Genomic DNA, 14,044 nt, shown 5'->3' on the forward strand with positions numbered 1-14,044 from the left:
TAGCTTAGCCACTAGGCAAGACTCCTTTACAGACTGCTCTTGGAGTCTGAGTTGTCTGTTTGTCTGTGTACTGTAGCGCGATCCTGAAGGTGAGCTGGATACAATAGACCATCCTGTAATTCCTGTATCTATGAGGCTGAAGCAGAAGGATTGCTACAGAGTGAGAGTCTGGACATCTCCTGTGCGTGCATACACACACACATATACATATATACACACATATATACACATATACACATATACACATTCACACACACACGCTTATACATACACATTCACACATACATGCTTATATAGACACACATCATCACACACACAGAGACACATACACTTACCTGCACAGACACATATACATTCACACACTTACATGTTTATACATATTCTTACACACACACTCGCGCACGCGCACATTAAGCTGAGGCTGAGGGTATTAAAGGAACCAGGTACTGTCTCTGGCCTTGTATGGTTTGTGTCTTGATGGATATGAAAGCAGTTACTAAAAGTGACTCAAAAATGTGGCCTCCCTGTCATTAGCCTCCTGGTCTTGCTGCCATTCATATTATGTAACAGATTTACACATCAAATGTAGAATATTTATGTTCCAGGAGAAGGGAAGCTTGTGAGAGAAACGTTGGTGCTACTAGAAGGCTTTCTTGAAACAAAGTGTAGTTCTGAAGAACACCACCGCAGTCCAGCCTATACTGACCATCAGAACGTACTTCAGGCAGTGGTCACTGACCCTCAAAACGGTTATGGGAAGTGAGACCCTAACATTTTGTCATTATTTCACACACTGTGCTTGGCAAAATGTTTTATTCCGAATAATTTTATTGTGAGTCACATAAATCTCACTCTAGGTTTTACACAAAACCGGAAGTTACATAGCTGCAAATCCCAGCTCTCCCTTGAAAATACATTCAAGTTCATAACAAATGTTAATTGCACTTAAAAATTAAATAGGATGTGAAGAAAGGATGCAATATAAAGACACTCACGACCTTTCCATTTAATCTGCCTTGCATTTCTATAAAATTCTAAGCCATCTTCCCATCCGGGGTTTACAGATGAATCTTGTCCCCACTGAAACTGAAGAACTAAAGGGGTTTCAACAAACATGAAGCCGGGACAGCGAGAGGGAGCCTCGGGGTGGCTGGTGGAAACCAGAACACAGCATTGCCTGGTTATGAAAGAAAACACCCAAATCTCTGTGCCACACGCTGTGGCTTCTGTGTCGCCTTCAGATGTCCTTTCCACAGTCAGGACAGAGGATGTCGTCTCTCTCTGTGAGGAAGCCTCGCCCCACCAAGGACAGGGAGCACTTCTTACAGTTAAAGCAGTCGTTGTGCCACTGGCGTTCCTCAAAAGAGATGTACTTTGTGCCACCTAGACCTGTGCACAAAAGAAAACACAGGTGACCAACCCCACCGTTTGATCCGCTTCAACCTTTGGGCCCCACTGTGTGACACATGCGCAGTGAGTGACCGGCCTCAACCTTTGGGCCCCACTGTATGACACATGCGCGGTAAACTTCAGACGAACAAGTGAGAACACAGAGTGCACGTATAATCAACAAACTCTTCACGGCCTCAAAGAACTCAGGGTCATCAGAACAGAATCTGGTTCTAACAAGAGTACGATAACACTATGAAAATGTGCCGGGGTTGGGGATTTAGCTCAGTGGTAGAGCGCTTGCCTAGCAAGCGCAAGGCCCTGGGTTCGATCCTCAGCTCCGAAAAAAGAAAAAGAAAAGAAAAGGTGCCGGTTTGGCCTGGCCGTGTAGCTCATCATAGAGCCCTTGCCTATAAGGTGTCAAGGCTTGGCTTCTATCACTCGCCCTGTGAAAAGAAAAATGCCTGCTGTTTCCTCCATTATTATGTTTTCCCCTGACGTGAAACCTGCTCCCCACAAGAGAAGGGAGCAAGCTCCTTGTGCCTTTGCTGAGTGCCGTAACAAAGGGAGTGGATGTAGGGAGGCAGAAGAGAAAAGGATAGGAAAGCTGCCCTGGGAAAGTTCTGGGAAGGGCTAGGGAAGTACCAGCTTACAGAGCGGTGACCGGGAGCTGCGATCAAAGAAGGGATAAGCATAGTGAAAGAATGCAGGATCACTGGCCCGAGTCCCCCGGAAGTGTTAAGGACTGGACAAAACCAGTGTTCTCTTTTCACGGTGCTGGAGGCAGGGTCAGGATCAGGCAAGCTATGGAAGCAGTTGAACACTGAGCTGGAGCCTGGGTTCCAACACTGGTAAACAAGAAAAATGTCCCGGTGAGATGTTTAAGGTACACAGGGTGCTGACAGCACTATCAGTGACTGGTGGTCTGTATGGTGGTGAATTTCAACTACCAAAACTTTGGTGTGATTAAATCATGATGTAAGAAAGTAGCTATCCCTGTACCACTCCACCACCACCAAGTTCAAGTTCTCAGACCTACAAAGACTCTACCTCACCAGGTTGGTTCTACTGTAACAAGCCCTTCCCCACCAGGAAAATGCCAGACTTCAGATTTGGCAAGCCACGCCAAGGCTGGGTGCGTGCACGTGACTCCATGAAGTGCCTGTGTCCTTCCAAAGGTCACGTCTGCTGCCTGATGAAGGACATACTAGCAAAGTCTATCAGCCCTCTTTTCCTAGATAGCTTATGTGGAGGGAGGCAAATTCCTGGAGCTGAGGCTGTAACTCAGTGGCAGAGTGCTTGCCTAGTATGTGTGAATCCATGGGTTCGATTCACAGAACCACAAAAGAGGAAAAGAAGAAACACCCAGTATCTAGTTTCCATATAAATTGCCTTCCCTATTCCTAGAACCAGAACTTTGCCACTGGCCCTGGTCGAAACCAGTCTGGCTTTCAGGCCTGCTGTTGTAGCATTTCCACATCTCTGAGTCACCAGGGAAGCTCTGGAAAGTTCCCAGGGCTGCTAAAGGCTTGGGAAAGAATGGTGATGTCCCTTCTTAGCATATGGGCATGAATGAGCTGCAAATCCAAGATGCTGTTTATTTTTATTTTGAGATTTGTATTTTAGTTTTTATATGTGTTTACCTGAGTATATCACTATTTTTAGGTGGTTATATCCTATAATGTCCCTAACAGGGCTGAATTAGCAAGTACTGAACTACAGCTTTTAAGAAAGACAGAGTAGGTTTCTAAAATCCTCTGTCACATCTTGAATGACCAAACATGTTACCCTGTGCATATCTTTCTCTGACTATGAGACCCTTTAATTTAAAATCACTGACATTAAAACTAGTTAACATCATCAGAATGCTAGAATAAACCTTCTCTAATGTATTTCTTCTGTTAAGGCACCCTTGTACCCAGGGCCACTACATGGAAATGTCCTGCCCCCCAGTGACAAAAATGTGAAAGACAAAAACAACCAAACATCACTGTGGGATGCATTATTTAAGCAGAGAGCTAGAGGCCAGGCAGTGGTGGTGCACGCCCTTAATCCCAGAATTTAGGAGGCAGAGGCAAGGGGATCTCTGTGAATTCGAGGCCAGCCTGGGCTACAGAAGAGGGGAGCTGGAACAAGGGACAGAGCTGCATTTGTCCAGTGTCAGGCAGAAGCACAGATGCGTGGAAACTCAACCCCATTGCTGCTCTGTGCATATCTGCGGGTCACTACAAGCAACTTGGGTATTTGATATAAAGTTCCAGATTAGTTTTTAAGAGTAGACATGTTTGCAAATCTATATGGATAGATAATGTGGTCAATTATGGATGAGAAGTAAGCACTGAACGTAAAAATTGTAGTGTTTTTCAATTATTCAAAAAGCAGTGTAAATTGTGTTGAAGGGGAAAAGTACTGAGGACCCGTCAGAAACTTCACCCAAGCTCAATGTGTGTGAGTCTTTGGAAATACCATTGAAAGAATATTCTAGTTGCAATTTCAAAGTTCTTCTGTATGTTTTTGAAAATCAATCACTGCCTTTCAGAGAATTAGTTCTGCTGTTTTAAAGGAGGAATTCTGGTTTTCCTAACCTTTTCCCCAAATTCTGTAACTGGCAAACATCCATGTCTAATATAAAGTACTTCACATTTATACTACTTTTCCATAAATTATATAGTGCTGGAGATATTTCCTTATCAGAAGTTAGGAAATGAGCCTCAAAGATGGATACGCCACTGAAAATGGCCCATTGTCTTCCCGAACTAATTTCCAGGGAAATACAGGATCTAAGCCACTAGAATCAGATATCTGCTGACTGTGTAGCAGGGATGATGCAACATTAGCTTTTTATCAACTCTATACAACCTAGAGTTGTCTGGGAAGAGGGAAGCTCTTTCTGTAGCCAAGTAGTCTGTTGGGCATTTTCTTGATTAATGATTGACGTGGGAGGGCCCAGCCCAATGTGGAGAGTGTAACAACCGGGACAGATGGTCCTGGGTTGTACAAGAAAGCATGTTGAGCAAGACAGGAAGAGCAAGCCAGTAAGCAGCACTCCTTCATGGCTCCGCTTGAATTCCTACCTCCAGGTTTCTGCCCTTACTTCCTCTCACGATGGACTATAAATGGTAAGATGAAATAAACCCTTTCCTTCATGTGTTGCTTTTAATCATGGTGTTTATCAGAGCAATAAAGAACAACAACAAACCAGATAGACTGAATGAATGTGGTTGGGACAAGGACTGCAGGAAACACTCCTATCTACATATGACAGAATACTTGCACCCCCAGCCCCTGCCGCTGATTGGTACATGGTGAGCAATCAAAGGGCTTTAGTCTGAAGCCAGTACTCTCCACCTTCAATATCTTCCACATACTCAATAGCTCAGTCCAGATCCGGTCTGCCAGGCAGGCACATTTTAGGTTCTCACTTTGTCAGATTCCCTCGGGACTGTGCTACGAATAAACTACTCAGAATGCACCGCCATCTAACCGTGGTTTGTGGTTGGAAGAGTCGCACTAAGATGACATGGGTATTTCAAATACCAGTTCTGCTGTTGGGACTGAAATACACCATCGTTTTGTTCATGGGACTGTAGTAGACTCAGACCCAAGCAGAAACACTAAGTGGGAGGCCAATGGTTCTACGTGACCAGGGTTAAGGGAAAGTCACTAGCTGTATTCCGAGGACGCACCACAGAGAGGCAGAAATGCTTGTTGGGCTCAGAGCCTCAAGATATTAACACACCCGTGCTACCACTCTAGGTGTACATGCTACTCCAGGAAGCAGACAGCCTATGCCCTGGCGATAGCCTTCCCAGGACACTTACCACTGATGGGGTTGGTGCACCCAGCACACTTCTTAGCATACAGGTCACAGAAGCAGGTCAGGCAGTATGGAAACTCATCCTGGGCTGTGAAGCGTTGCCCAGATAGCTGCTTCTTGCAGGCTGTGCACACAAAGCACTCCCTGTGCCAGGGCTGATCCCGGTAAGTAACACCTCCTGTGGTAATTGGCTGGAGGAGACAAGTATAAGAGTCAGGGCTGCCCCTGATTCTGGTAGACATCTGTCACTGCCGTTGCCTGTGCATGATGATGTAAGACACACCCCACCCCCAACGAAGGTGCAGTTTGTTAAAGTGGTAAGGAAACCTCATACCTCAGGCATCTCGTGGTATCATCCATACCATTGCTGTAGCTCCTGGCTTTCTCCCTAGTGATCCTGGGTCTTTAGGTTTCACAGAGGTGCAAGGGAACAGAAGGTATGGGTACTGTGGGGTATTGTCACCCTCCCGAATAGGAAGGTGGCACAGTGGTGAAGTCATGGTCAGAGACAACACTGAAAGCATCGACTGCTACTTCTGAATGGCTCTGTAGCTTAGGCAAGGCATGGCTAGAGATCTTAGTACCTCAGTTCTAACTACAAAGTTGGGGTGACAAAGAGAACGGGATGAATCTCTGTGGAGGCCTTCCTTCAAATCCCAGCAAGTGGTGGCCTCTCCAGGTCTAGTTCCACACTCAGTCTGCATGGTAACTAGAGAAGCAGAAAGGCAGAAGCTTAAAGACAACTGGAATCAGCATCTGCTGGTGTGGCCTGAAGGGACCAGCATCCCGGGGGGCCTTTTATTCCCGCCCTATCTTAGAGTCATGGAAGGTTTCTAAAGAAGCCCTAAGGTGATAAACGGCTTGCCACACCTCAACTGCATCCAGTAACCTCCAAATACTGCTTTTCCTATGAATTTAAATCCTGGTGGAGAGTTGAGTCAGAGGTCAGGGAGTCTAAGTGGGTCTCAGCTCGACATGCAGTGGCCACAGCAGACAGAGTGAAAATGCTCCGGGCCGCATCCCAATGCTCTTTACTCTTTTAACAGTATGGCAGTGCTTGGCAGTTTCTGAGGGCCCTGTATGAAGCTTGTGCAGCAAGATTGCTACTTCTGCGCTGCAGACGAAGCAACTGAGACCCAGGCCTGGCCCAAGAATTAAGTCACAGCCGGCTAACGACAAGGCAGGGAGACTCAGGATTCCCTTCTGTCCTGTGCTCTTGTCATTAAATCACACATGAGGAATTATTTGTCACGCCCCTGACCCAGAAGTAGAATTTATGGAAAATATTCTGGGTCTCCTTGTTCTGGGAGATACAGGAAGCATATGAGTATGTGAGGTGATGTCTACTCTGCCTGGAGTTCCCCCTGGGCCTCCCTCTGTGCTCTGGATCTAATACCCTTCATGCCCCCCTACTCTCCTCTATCTCCTACACCCTATGCTCCCCTACTTCCTCCCCATCCCCCACCTCCCCGCTCCCTCCCCCTTCCCCATTTCCTTTCCTTCCCCTACTCCTCCTCTCACTTCCTCCCTCCCCTCTCTGTACCCCTTCTACCTCACCTCTCTAATTCATCCTCTCCTCCTCTCTTCATACCTTCCACTTCCTCCCACTCCCTCCACATCTCCTCGCGCCCTCCTCCACCCCCTTTCGCACCACATCAGCTCAGCTTCATTTCAGCTTAAGTGTGGCTTTCTTAGAGATTTCCCTTCCCCAGCAACCCCAACCTCCATCCTCTGGTTCATTTTCTTGTCGACTCTGTGACCAATCGGTCCTGTCGCTCAGCACATGTATCAAGACACCCTGCTGGCTACAGAGTCATTTCCACCTGGATTAAAATCCAGCCTTTCACTGTCCTGCCCGCCCTCAGACCCCTGGTGTTGCAGGACCTCTTTCCTTGCCTGAGGAGGGACGGGTCCAGTGTATTTAGGGAGCACCTATACAAAGCCACAGACCCACAAAACTGTACCTTTTGCACTTTTACAACTAAAAGGACCACACTGATGGGCCGGTGACAGGACAAGTGACTCAAAGGAGCCACAAAGGAGCCACAGGAACTGCTATCATGGTGTTGCAATGTGTTGTCTGTAGTGATGCCTACAGGTTTATAGCCCTGGCAGTACAGCTGATCTCAAGGCCAAACGACCTCTGAACAGTGCTCAGGTTTCTGCTGTGTATATGCACGAATAGATTCTACGGCCATCAAACATACATGAACGAACACGGCATTCACCATGTGCTACCTGCCTTGCTTACAGAGTTCATTACAGGTGAACCCAATGAGAGTTTTCCCTACCACATCAAGTGAGCCTTGCCGGAAGGGACCAAACTGTTTCCAAGCCAGAAGAGGTGGCCATTACAGCAGAAAGAGATCCCAGAAGAAACAAGTGCAAGAGTGAACTGAGCAAAGAATGGCCACAGATGTGGCAGAGGGCAGTGGAGCAGGGAAGTGAGGAGAGGGGAGGGCTTAACTTAACAGGCTGGAATAGGTCCTAACAGCATTGAGGCCCTAGAGGCACCACCATGCATGGAGCTGTGTGTAGGAGAGCGTGGCAGACCTCCTCTGTGGTTCTTGTTTATTCAAGATCAGCTTAACAGAGGCAGGCTAAAGAGAGAGAGTTTCCCTTCCCTCTGACATCAGGTAATAACATTTGGAAATGTTATTGAAGGCGGAATTTTTCTCTTTGAGAAAAAGAAAAAGAAAAGGCCAGCTCACAGACCCGGTAGATAAACACTCAGACACCCAGGAGAACAGATGTTCAAGGCAAGAATGGGCAAGCTCTCATAGCAGAGAGCCATGACAGGTGTTCCTTCGTGATGGCTGGGCCGGGGACAGAAGCTGAGAAGGACAAGAAGCCCCCAGGGACCCCAAGCACCTTTTTGCACTGCACACACTGCAGGGCATACTGCTTCTCATAGCAGGGCACGCAGAAGTTCTGATTCTCCTTAGGTATGAAGCTCTTGGTTCCGATGGGCTGCTGGCAGCGCTGACAGGTGAAGCAGGTCTCGTGCCAGCTGCTGCCCTTGTATTCCATCTTGCGGGTACCTGTGGTCAGAGGCGAGAGAAAGCAGCAGCGGCCGTTAGACTGACTGAGGTCCCGGTAACGCGTCTCCAGAGCCCGTTACCACCTAGTGTTATGATACGGTAAGTCTCCTCTGCTCTCGGAGGCTCCTCTCTAACTGGAGATAATTGCTAGTTTGCTTTTGTTTCAATGCTACACATGCAGTCCTAGAACATAGTAGGACTACATGGTACATAGTTGGTACTTGATGTTTACCTAAATATGGGAATTAAATTAAATTAAAATTGGGAATGTTAAGTGGAAATAAAATTAATAAAGTAAATATCAATAAATTTAATTAATAGATTAAAAATTAATAAAATAAAAAATGTAAAGTGCCTTTCCACATGGTAAAACAGATGAAATTCAGCACAGTTCATTAATCCTTATGTGGTGGGGTTGGTGAAGGTCACGACATGGTTTAACTTCCCATGGTTTCAGCTATCTGTGGTCAAACTCAGGTCAAACTGAAAATATTTAACGGGAAATGCCAAAAATATACAATTCATTCATAAGGAAAAACCGGACACCTTTCTGGATAGCGTGAGAAGATACCGCACTCCCTCACCCAGTCCGCAAGGATGGCTATTGTCCTGTTGCTCAGAGTATCCACACTGCATATGCTACCAACCCTCATTACAAGAACAACTGTCACGGTACCACAGTGCCTGGGTTCATATAGCCTTATTTTACTTACTTTTACCGTGTCCGATACACATTAAATTCTGTCATAAAGCAGAGTAAATGCAGACCTAGTACTATCAATGGTGGGTCTCAGAATATACTCGTAAAGGACGGAGGGAACACCGTACAGCCCCTGCTGTACCTTCATTAATCAACACCCCTCTGGTTCGCAGTGAAGTGGGAGTGACTAGAGGCCACGGAGATGGCTCAGCGGGTGACATTTCTTGCCATGTGAGAGCTTGACAACCTGAGTCCAATCCCCAGAACCCACCACAGAAGAAGCAAGCCAAGAGGTATCCTTTAACAAACTCTGTAAGTGCACTGTGGCATGCACATGCCCTTCCCCACCAACATGCACACAGTGCACACATGCACACAGTGCACACATGCACACAGTGCACACATGCACACGAACACAAACAGTTATCACTAATAATAATAGAATATGAATGTCTGTGGAGTTGATGACATGGAGCTCCAGCCCAGTGCAGTGAGGCACTCCAGCAGCACCGGCTGTGTGACCACATTGTGATTCTGGTTTTCCACACTGTGCCGTGACCTAGAACGAGAGCTACTCGTGGCACATTTCTATTGCTCCTCAGTCATATCCTCACTCAGATATGCCCTAGAAATTTGTTCACTCTACCATCAACAGCCTTGACTAACAGCGACACTGCATTTTTTGACTGATTTTTTTTATATCCCCTAATATGTGTATATATTTATAAGATGAGTGAATTCAAAAAGGAGGCTGTGTGTGAGCACCCTTTGTAGGATGCAGTGGACTAGGAAAAGGAAATAGAGTATGTGATACCTCAGAGATATCCCACAGCAGCCTGTGGGCCAGACACACAGGGCTGTCTGTTTCTTAAATGGGGTTTATTTTGTCTGTTTTATGGTAGAGCTTAAGAGGGCCTCTCATGCTAGGAAGGATTCTACCACTACACCCACAGCCCACAAAGCATTCACTATCACAGCCTCTGTTCTTTTCCCACAGCAGTGGAGCTACAGAATAGCTGAGTTTGTGACAGACACTGTATCATTTGCAACTGGAAAAAGAAAACAACAACAAAACACCTTTCTGATTTTAAAAGATAAAATAAGGTGTTGCTGTCTAGCTCTGGTGGCCTTGACCTCACAACTCTCCTGTCTCAGTGTCTAGAGTAATGGGTGGCTTCTCTGTGCAGTGCTACATCTGGATTTTATGGCTTTGATGGGAAATATTTTCGGCTGTGTGGATCATATAAAGGATGCAGAATGTGGGTGACTTCAACCTAGCCCCCCCCCCCGGAATGGGGGTAGGTAGCTGGAAGGGGCCCACTGCTCCAGGCCCAGCAGAAGTACACAGAATAATGCAAGCAACCCTGAAATGGTCCTTAGCTCTCAGTCAAAACAGCAAGGTTTGGGGCTTTCCTTTAGCTGGCTGGAAGGCTAGTCAGGAGACATCTGTGCTGTGGGTGGATAGGGATGCACCGAGAATTCTTACATGGTTATTAGACAGCATTCCTGGGTCACTTTCTCAGCTTCTAATTCTTCCAAGGGGTGCTCTCTCTTACATAGACTATGTAAAATGTACAGGGTACATGTGTGCCTAACACACTGTACCTTCTAAAGTGGAGGTACACAGGCTGTCCTGGGGGATGATGGATCTTGAAGTGAAAATGACAGTGGACAGCCAGTGTGAGGGCAAGAATGGGTAGCTTTCAAATGTGTTTCCGTGGCACCCAGAGGCTGGCTCCTTTACCACCAGGTGCATCTTGGTCCTCTGCTCCTGTCTCTCTGAGCTGATGCTGCCAAGCAGGCCACCAACCAAGTGATGTCTCACTGAATACAGTCGGCTACAACTCTCCGATGGCTAGCTCTCGGTGTGTGCTGAGGTAAATGTTTTGGTTTCTTTTTTTTCTTTTTTGGTTCTTTTTTTCGGAGCTGGGGACCGAACCCAGGGCCTTGTGCTTCCTAGGTAAGCGCTCTACCACTGAGCTAAATCCCCAGCCCCATGTTTTGGTTTCTTGAAAGAGGGTCTGGCTCTGTAGCCAGAATGTACTGGAGAATTCATTATTTAGAGCAGACTAGTCTAGAACTTACGTCTATCTTCTGCCTCTACCTTATGAGCGCTGGCATTACAAGTATATGCCTCCATGCTGGGCTCTGAAGTAAATCTTATAGCAGCACAGGGCTGGGGAATTGCACCTGCAGGGAAAGTGTTAGGAAGGCTGGCCACCCATTACCATGGCCACAGAGTTACTGTGTAATGTGGCTAGTATGGTACTGTTCCCATCCAGACAGACAAACAAGGAATCAGGAACATGGGGTGCAAAATTAGAGCTGGCCTGACCTGTCTCCTTGGGCCCTCCTTCCTCTGATACCAGCAAGAAACCCGCTGAGAGGAGCCGGGCATTTAGGTTGTATGGACTGGCAAGTCCCAGGACAGGATTATGATGAAATCCTAATTTCCTGTCTTGTTAGTGTGGTGTATGGAACTGGGTAGGGAGAAGAACTTGGACAAAGTCCTGAAAACCTGAATCCACTCACTACCAGAGCTCCACAGAAGCTCTGCCCACGATTCACCTTTCTTTTTGTTTTCATGGTTTACTTGGTATATGATATTTACATGTATCTAATAGAGTATACTACTCTAGGCAAGGATTGTAAACAGGGGGATCATCAGGGCCATTCTGATGTGTAGGCATATCTGCAGTGCCAGCCATTCAGAAGGCTTTGGCAAGAGGATCGCATGAGCCCAGAGTCTGAGGGAAGCCTGGCAATGCAGAGAGATCCTGTCTCCTAAAATCCGAACAATGAAAACAACAAATCCCCTGGTCTTGATGCTGCTGTGAATACAGCTTTTAGATGAAATTCCTGTTTGCAGCCAGCAGACTTAGAAGGAAGCATATCTGTCTCGGACCATGCCTCCAATCAGCTGAAAATCTGGTAAGTAAAGGAAAGTTTTCTCAAGGGTAGGAATTCTCAAGACCAACTCCAAGAAAGCTTGTATGCCTTCAGCCCCGTGGATGCTGGACACTCCCGTGGAAGCCGGGGCATGGAGGATGCCTCTCAGATGTCAGACTTTCCTTCACCTCGTGAGCCTGTCCCTTGTCAGACTCGTGTCTTCTCCACCTACTAACAGACTGCTGAGTCTGTCTCAAAGACAGGGGAAGTTTTCAAAGAGCCACGTTAGGACTGGTGCTAAGGCTTCCCATCTTCCACAGTCCGTGAGACGAGGCTTTCATTGGTAGAAAGGTTTCCGAGACTTGCTGGAGAGGGAGGCAGTGTCCCTGTGAAAGTTGGTGACTTCAGAGCTGTAATTTCTACCTAGAGGAGCCAGGAGTTCAGAGCAGGAGGAGACAGCCAGGGTGGAGCCTGGACTGATAGGGCAGAGGAGGAAAAAAGAAGTCTCCTGTGGCAAAGATATCAGGGTGTCAGAGAGGCTTGAGGAATGGAGCACAATGGGTCAATGCACATGGCCTCCAGTGAACAAAGGGACATGAGTGTGTTAGGGTCCCATCAACTATATTGCTTCTGTAACCCTTGTTGGCAGGGTTCACTTAACTATGCACAGACAGAGAAGAGTGTTGCAGGCCATGTGAGGTGAGCAGACCAAGGCCCACAGAGCTCCTGGTCACACCTAGGGCACAAAGCAAAGACCACTTAGGCTCCCCATCCAGCACCATGGACTGTGTAGGGATGCCCCATTGAGATGGATCCCAGGACTGCTCGTGTATCCCATTAGAGAGGCTATGTGTATTTGCTACAACCAACGGTCTCTGCGACTCTTATGTCCTCCATCTTCTCAACGATGTCCCTGAAGCCAAGTGAAGGAAACCAGCCGCCCTGCATAGTGAACGTCCTTGTCCACTTGTCCTGTACCTGTGCCAGTGTAGAATACTAAGACGCAAAAACCCCTCATGTGTGAAGCTAGCCCAGTTTCTCTCTGCAGACACAAGTCTGTCCTCTGTCCCTTTACCTCTCAGGGCCTGTCTGCCCGCAAAAAGGTCCTAGCACTGGTCTCCTAGGCTTAAAGAACAGGGAAAACTAGAGGAACTGGGGACACCAGAGTCACACAGAAGAGGGTGGAGCACTTTAGAGGTAAATGAACAAAGCCAGAAAAAGAACAGAAGCAGCAGTAAGTAGACCCTGGGGCTGGGCTGCAACAGCGTGGTTGGCTGCAACTATGTGGCTAACTAAGCAGCTATGTAGCTGTGTGGCTGGGCTGCAGCTGTGTGGCTGGGCTGCAGCTGTGGGGCTGGGCTGCAGCTGTGGGGCTGGGCTGCAGCTGTGTGGCTGGGCTGCAGCTGTGGGGCTGGGCTGCAGCTGTGGGGCTGGGCTTCAGCTGTAGGCTGCAAGCATGGTGGGAGGTTTATAAAAACCCTGCTCACTAGAGGAACTGCAAATTGCCTTTCCTGGGCTATTGTTTAGAAGACTGCCAAAAATTCAATTTGTTTTCCTTTTTGAGACAGAGTCTTGTGCTGTTCTTGTCTGTTTGTTTGTCTGCTTTTGTCAACTTGATATGAGGTAGAATCACTTGGGGAGATGGAGCCGCCATTTCAAAAATGCCCCTATCAGATTGACCTGTAGGCAAGCCTCTTGGTTGAAGATTGATGTGGGAGGACCAGCCTTTGGTGGGCAATGTTCCAATGTCTACTGCCATACCCGACTCAGGCCCCAAATTTCTAATTTACGTGGCTTAAAATTCCAGTATCACCAATTGCCATGTAGCTCTGTCTTCCCCACCCCTCCTGAGCTGTGCTTTCAGGCTGCGGGCTTCTGTTCCTGTCACCGTGTGTCACAGTCGTTTAAAAGTCGTATTAACCAGAAAAAATATCGTAGCAATAAGAATCTATCTTACCGAAGGTCTAATTATCTCCTTTGGAAAAGTATTACTTCTCGCCCCATATATCTTCCCCAAATACTTCCCATATGTCAGTCTGTCACCCAAAACTCTGCAGTACCTCCTCTTTGCCAAAAGCAAAGCAAGCCAGAAATAAAACAGAAAGTTAGTCACTCTCCCACAGAAGGATCTGAGCTTGAGTGTGTGGATGTAGCCCAGCGTCAGGGTGTTCACTGGCATGTAGGAGGCCATGCACGTCCACAGCACCA

At 47.3% G+C, this 14,044-nt stretch overlaps 1 protein-coding gene across 5 annotated transcripts in view; it reads right to left on the bottom strand.

Moving 5' to 3' along the window:
- Positions 1-796: 796 nt before the first annotated feature.
- The window catches only part of Fhl2 (four and a half LIM domains 2), a 72,625-nt gene continuing 59,377 nt past the window's right edge, over positions 797-14,044 (bottom strand). For 3 of the 5 annotated variants that reach the window (XR_015628878.1, XR_015628879.1, XR_015628880.1), the window contains exon 4: positions 10,869-14,044. This exon is cut by the window's right edge. Coding sequence is in view for 2 of the 5 variants with exons in the window: in NM_031677.2 (NP_113865.1) it covers positions 1,238-1,389; positions 5,211-5,397; positions 8,078-8,247 (509 nt within the window). In the remaining 3 variants the exon portion in view is untranslated. 5 annotated transcript variants of the gene reach the window in all.

Source organism: Rattus norvegicus, chromosome 9 (genome assembly GCF_021556685.1).
Source record: "Rattus norvegicus strain SHRSP/BbbUtx chromosome 9, alternate assembly SHRSP_T2T, whole genome shotgun sequence".
NCBI lineage: Eukaryota > Metazoa > Chordata > Mammalia > Rodentia > Muridae > Rattus > Rattus norvegicus.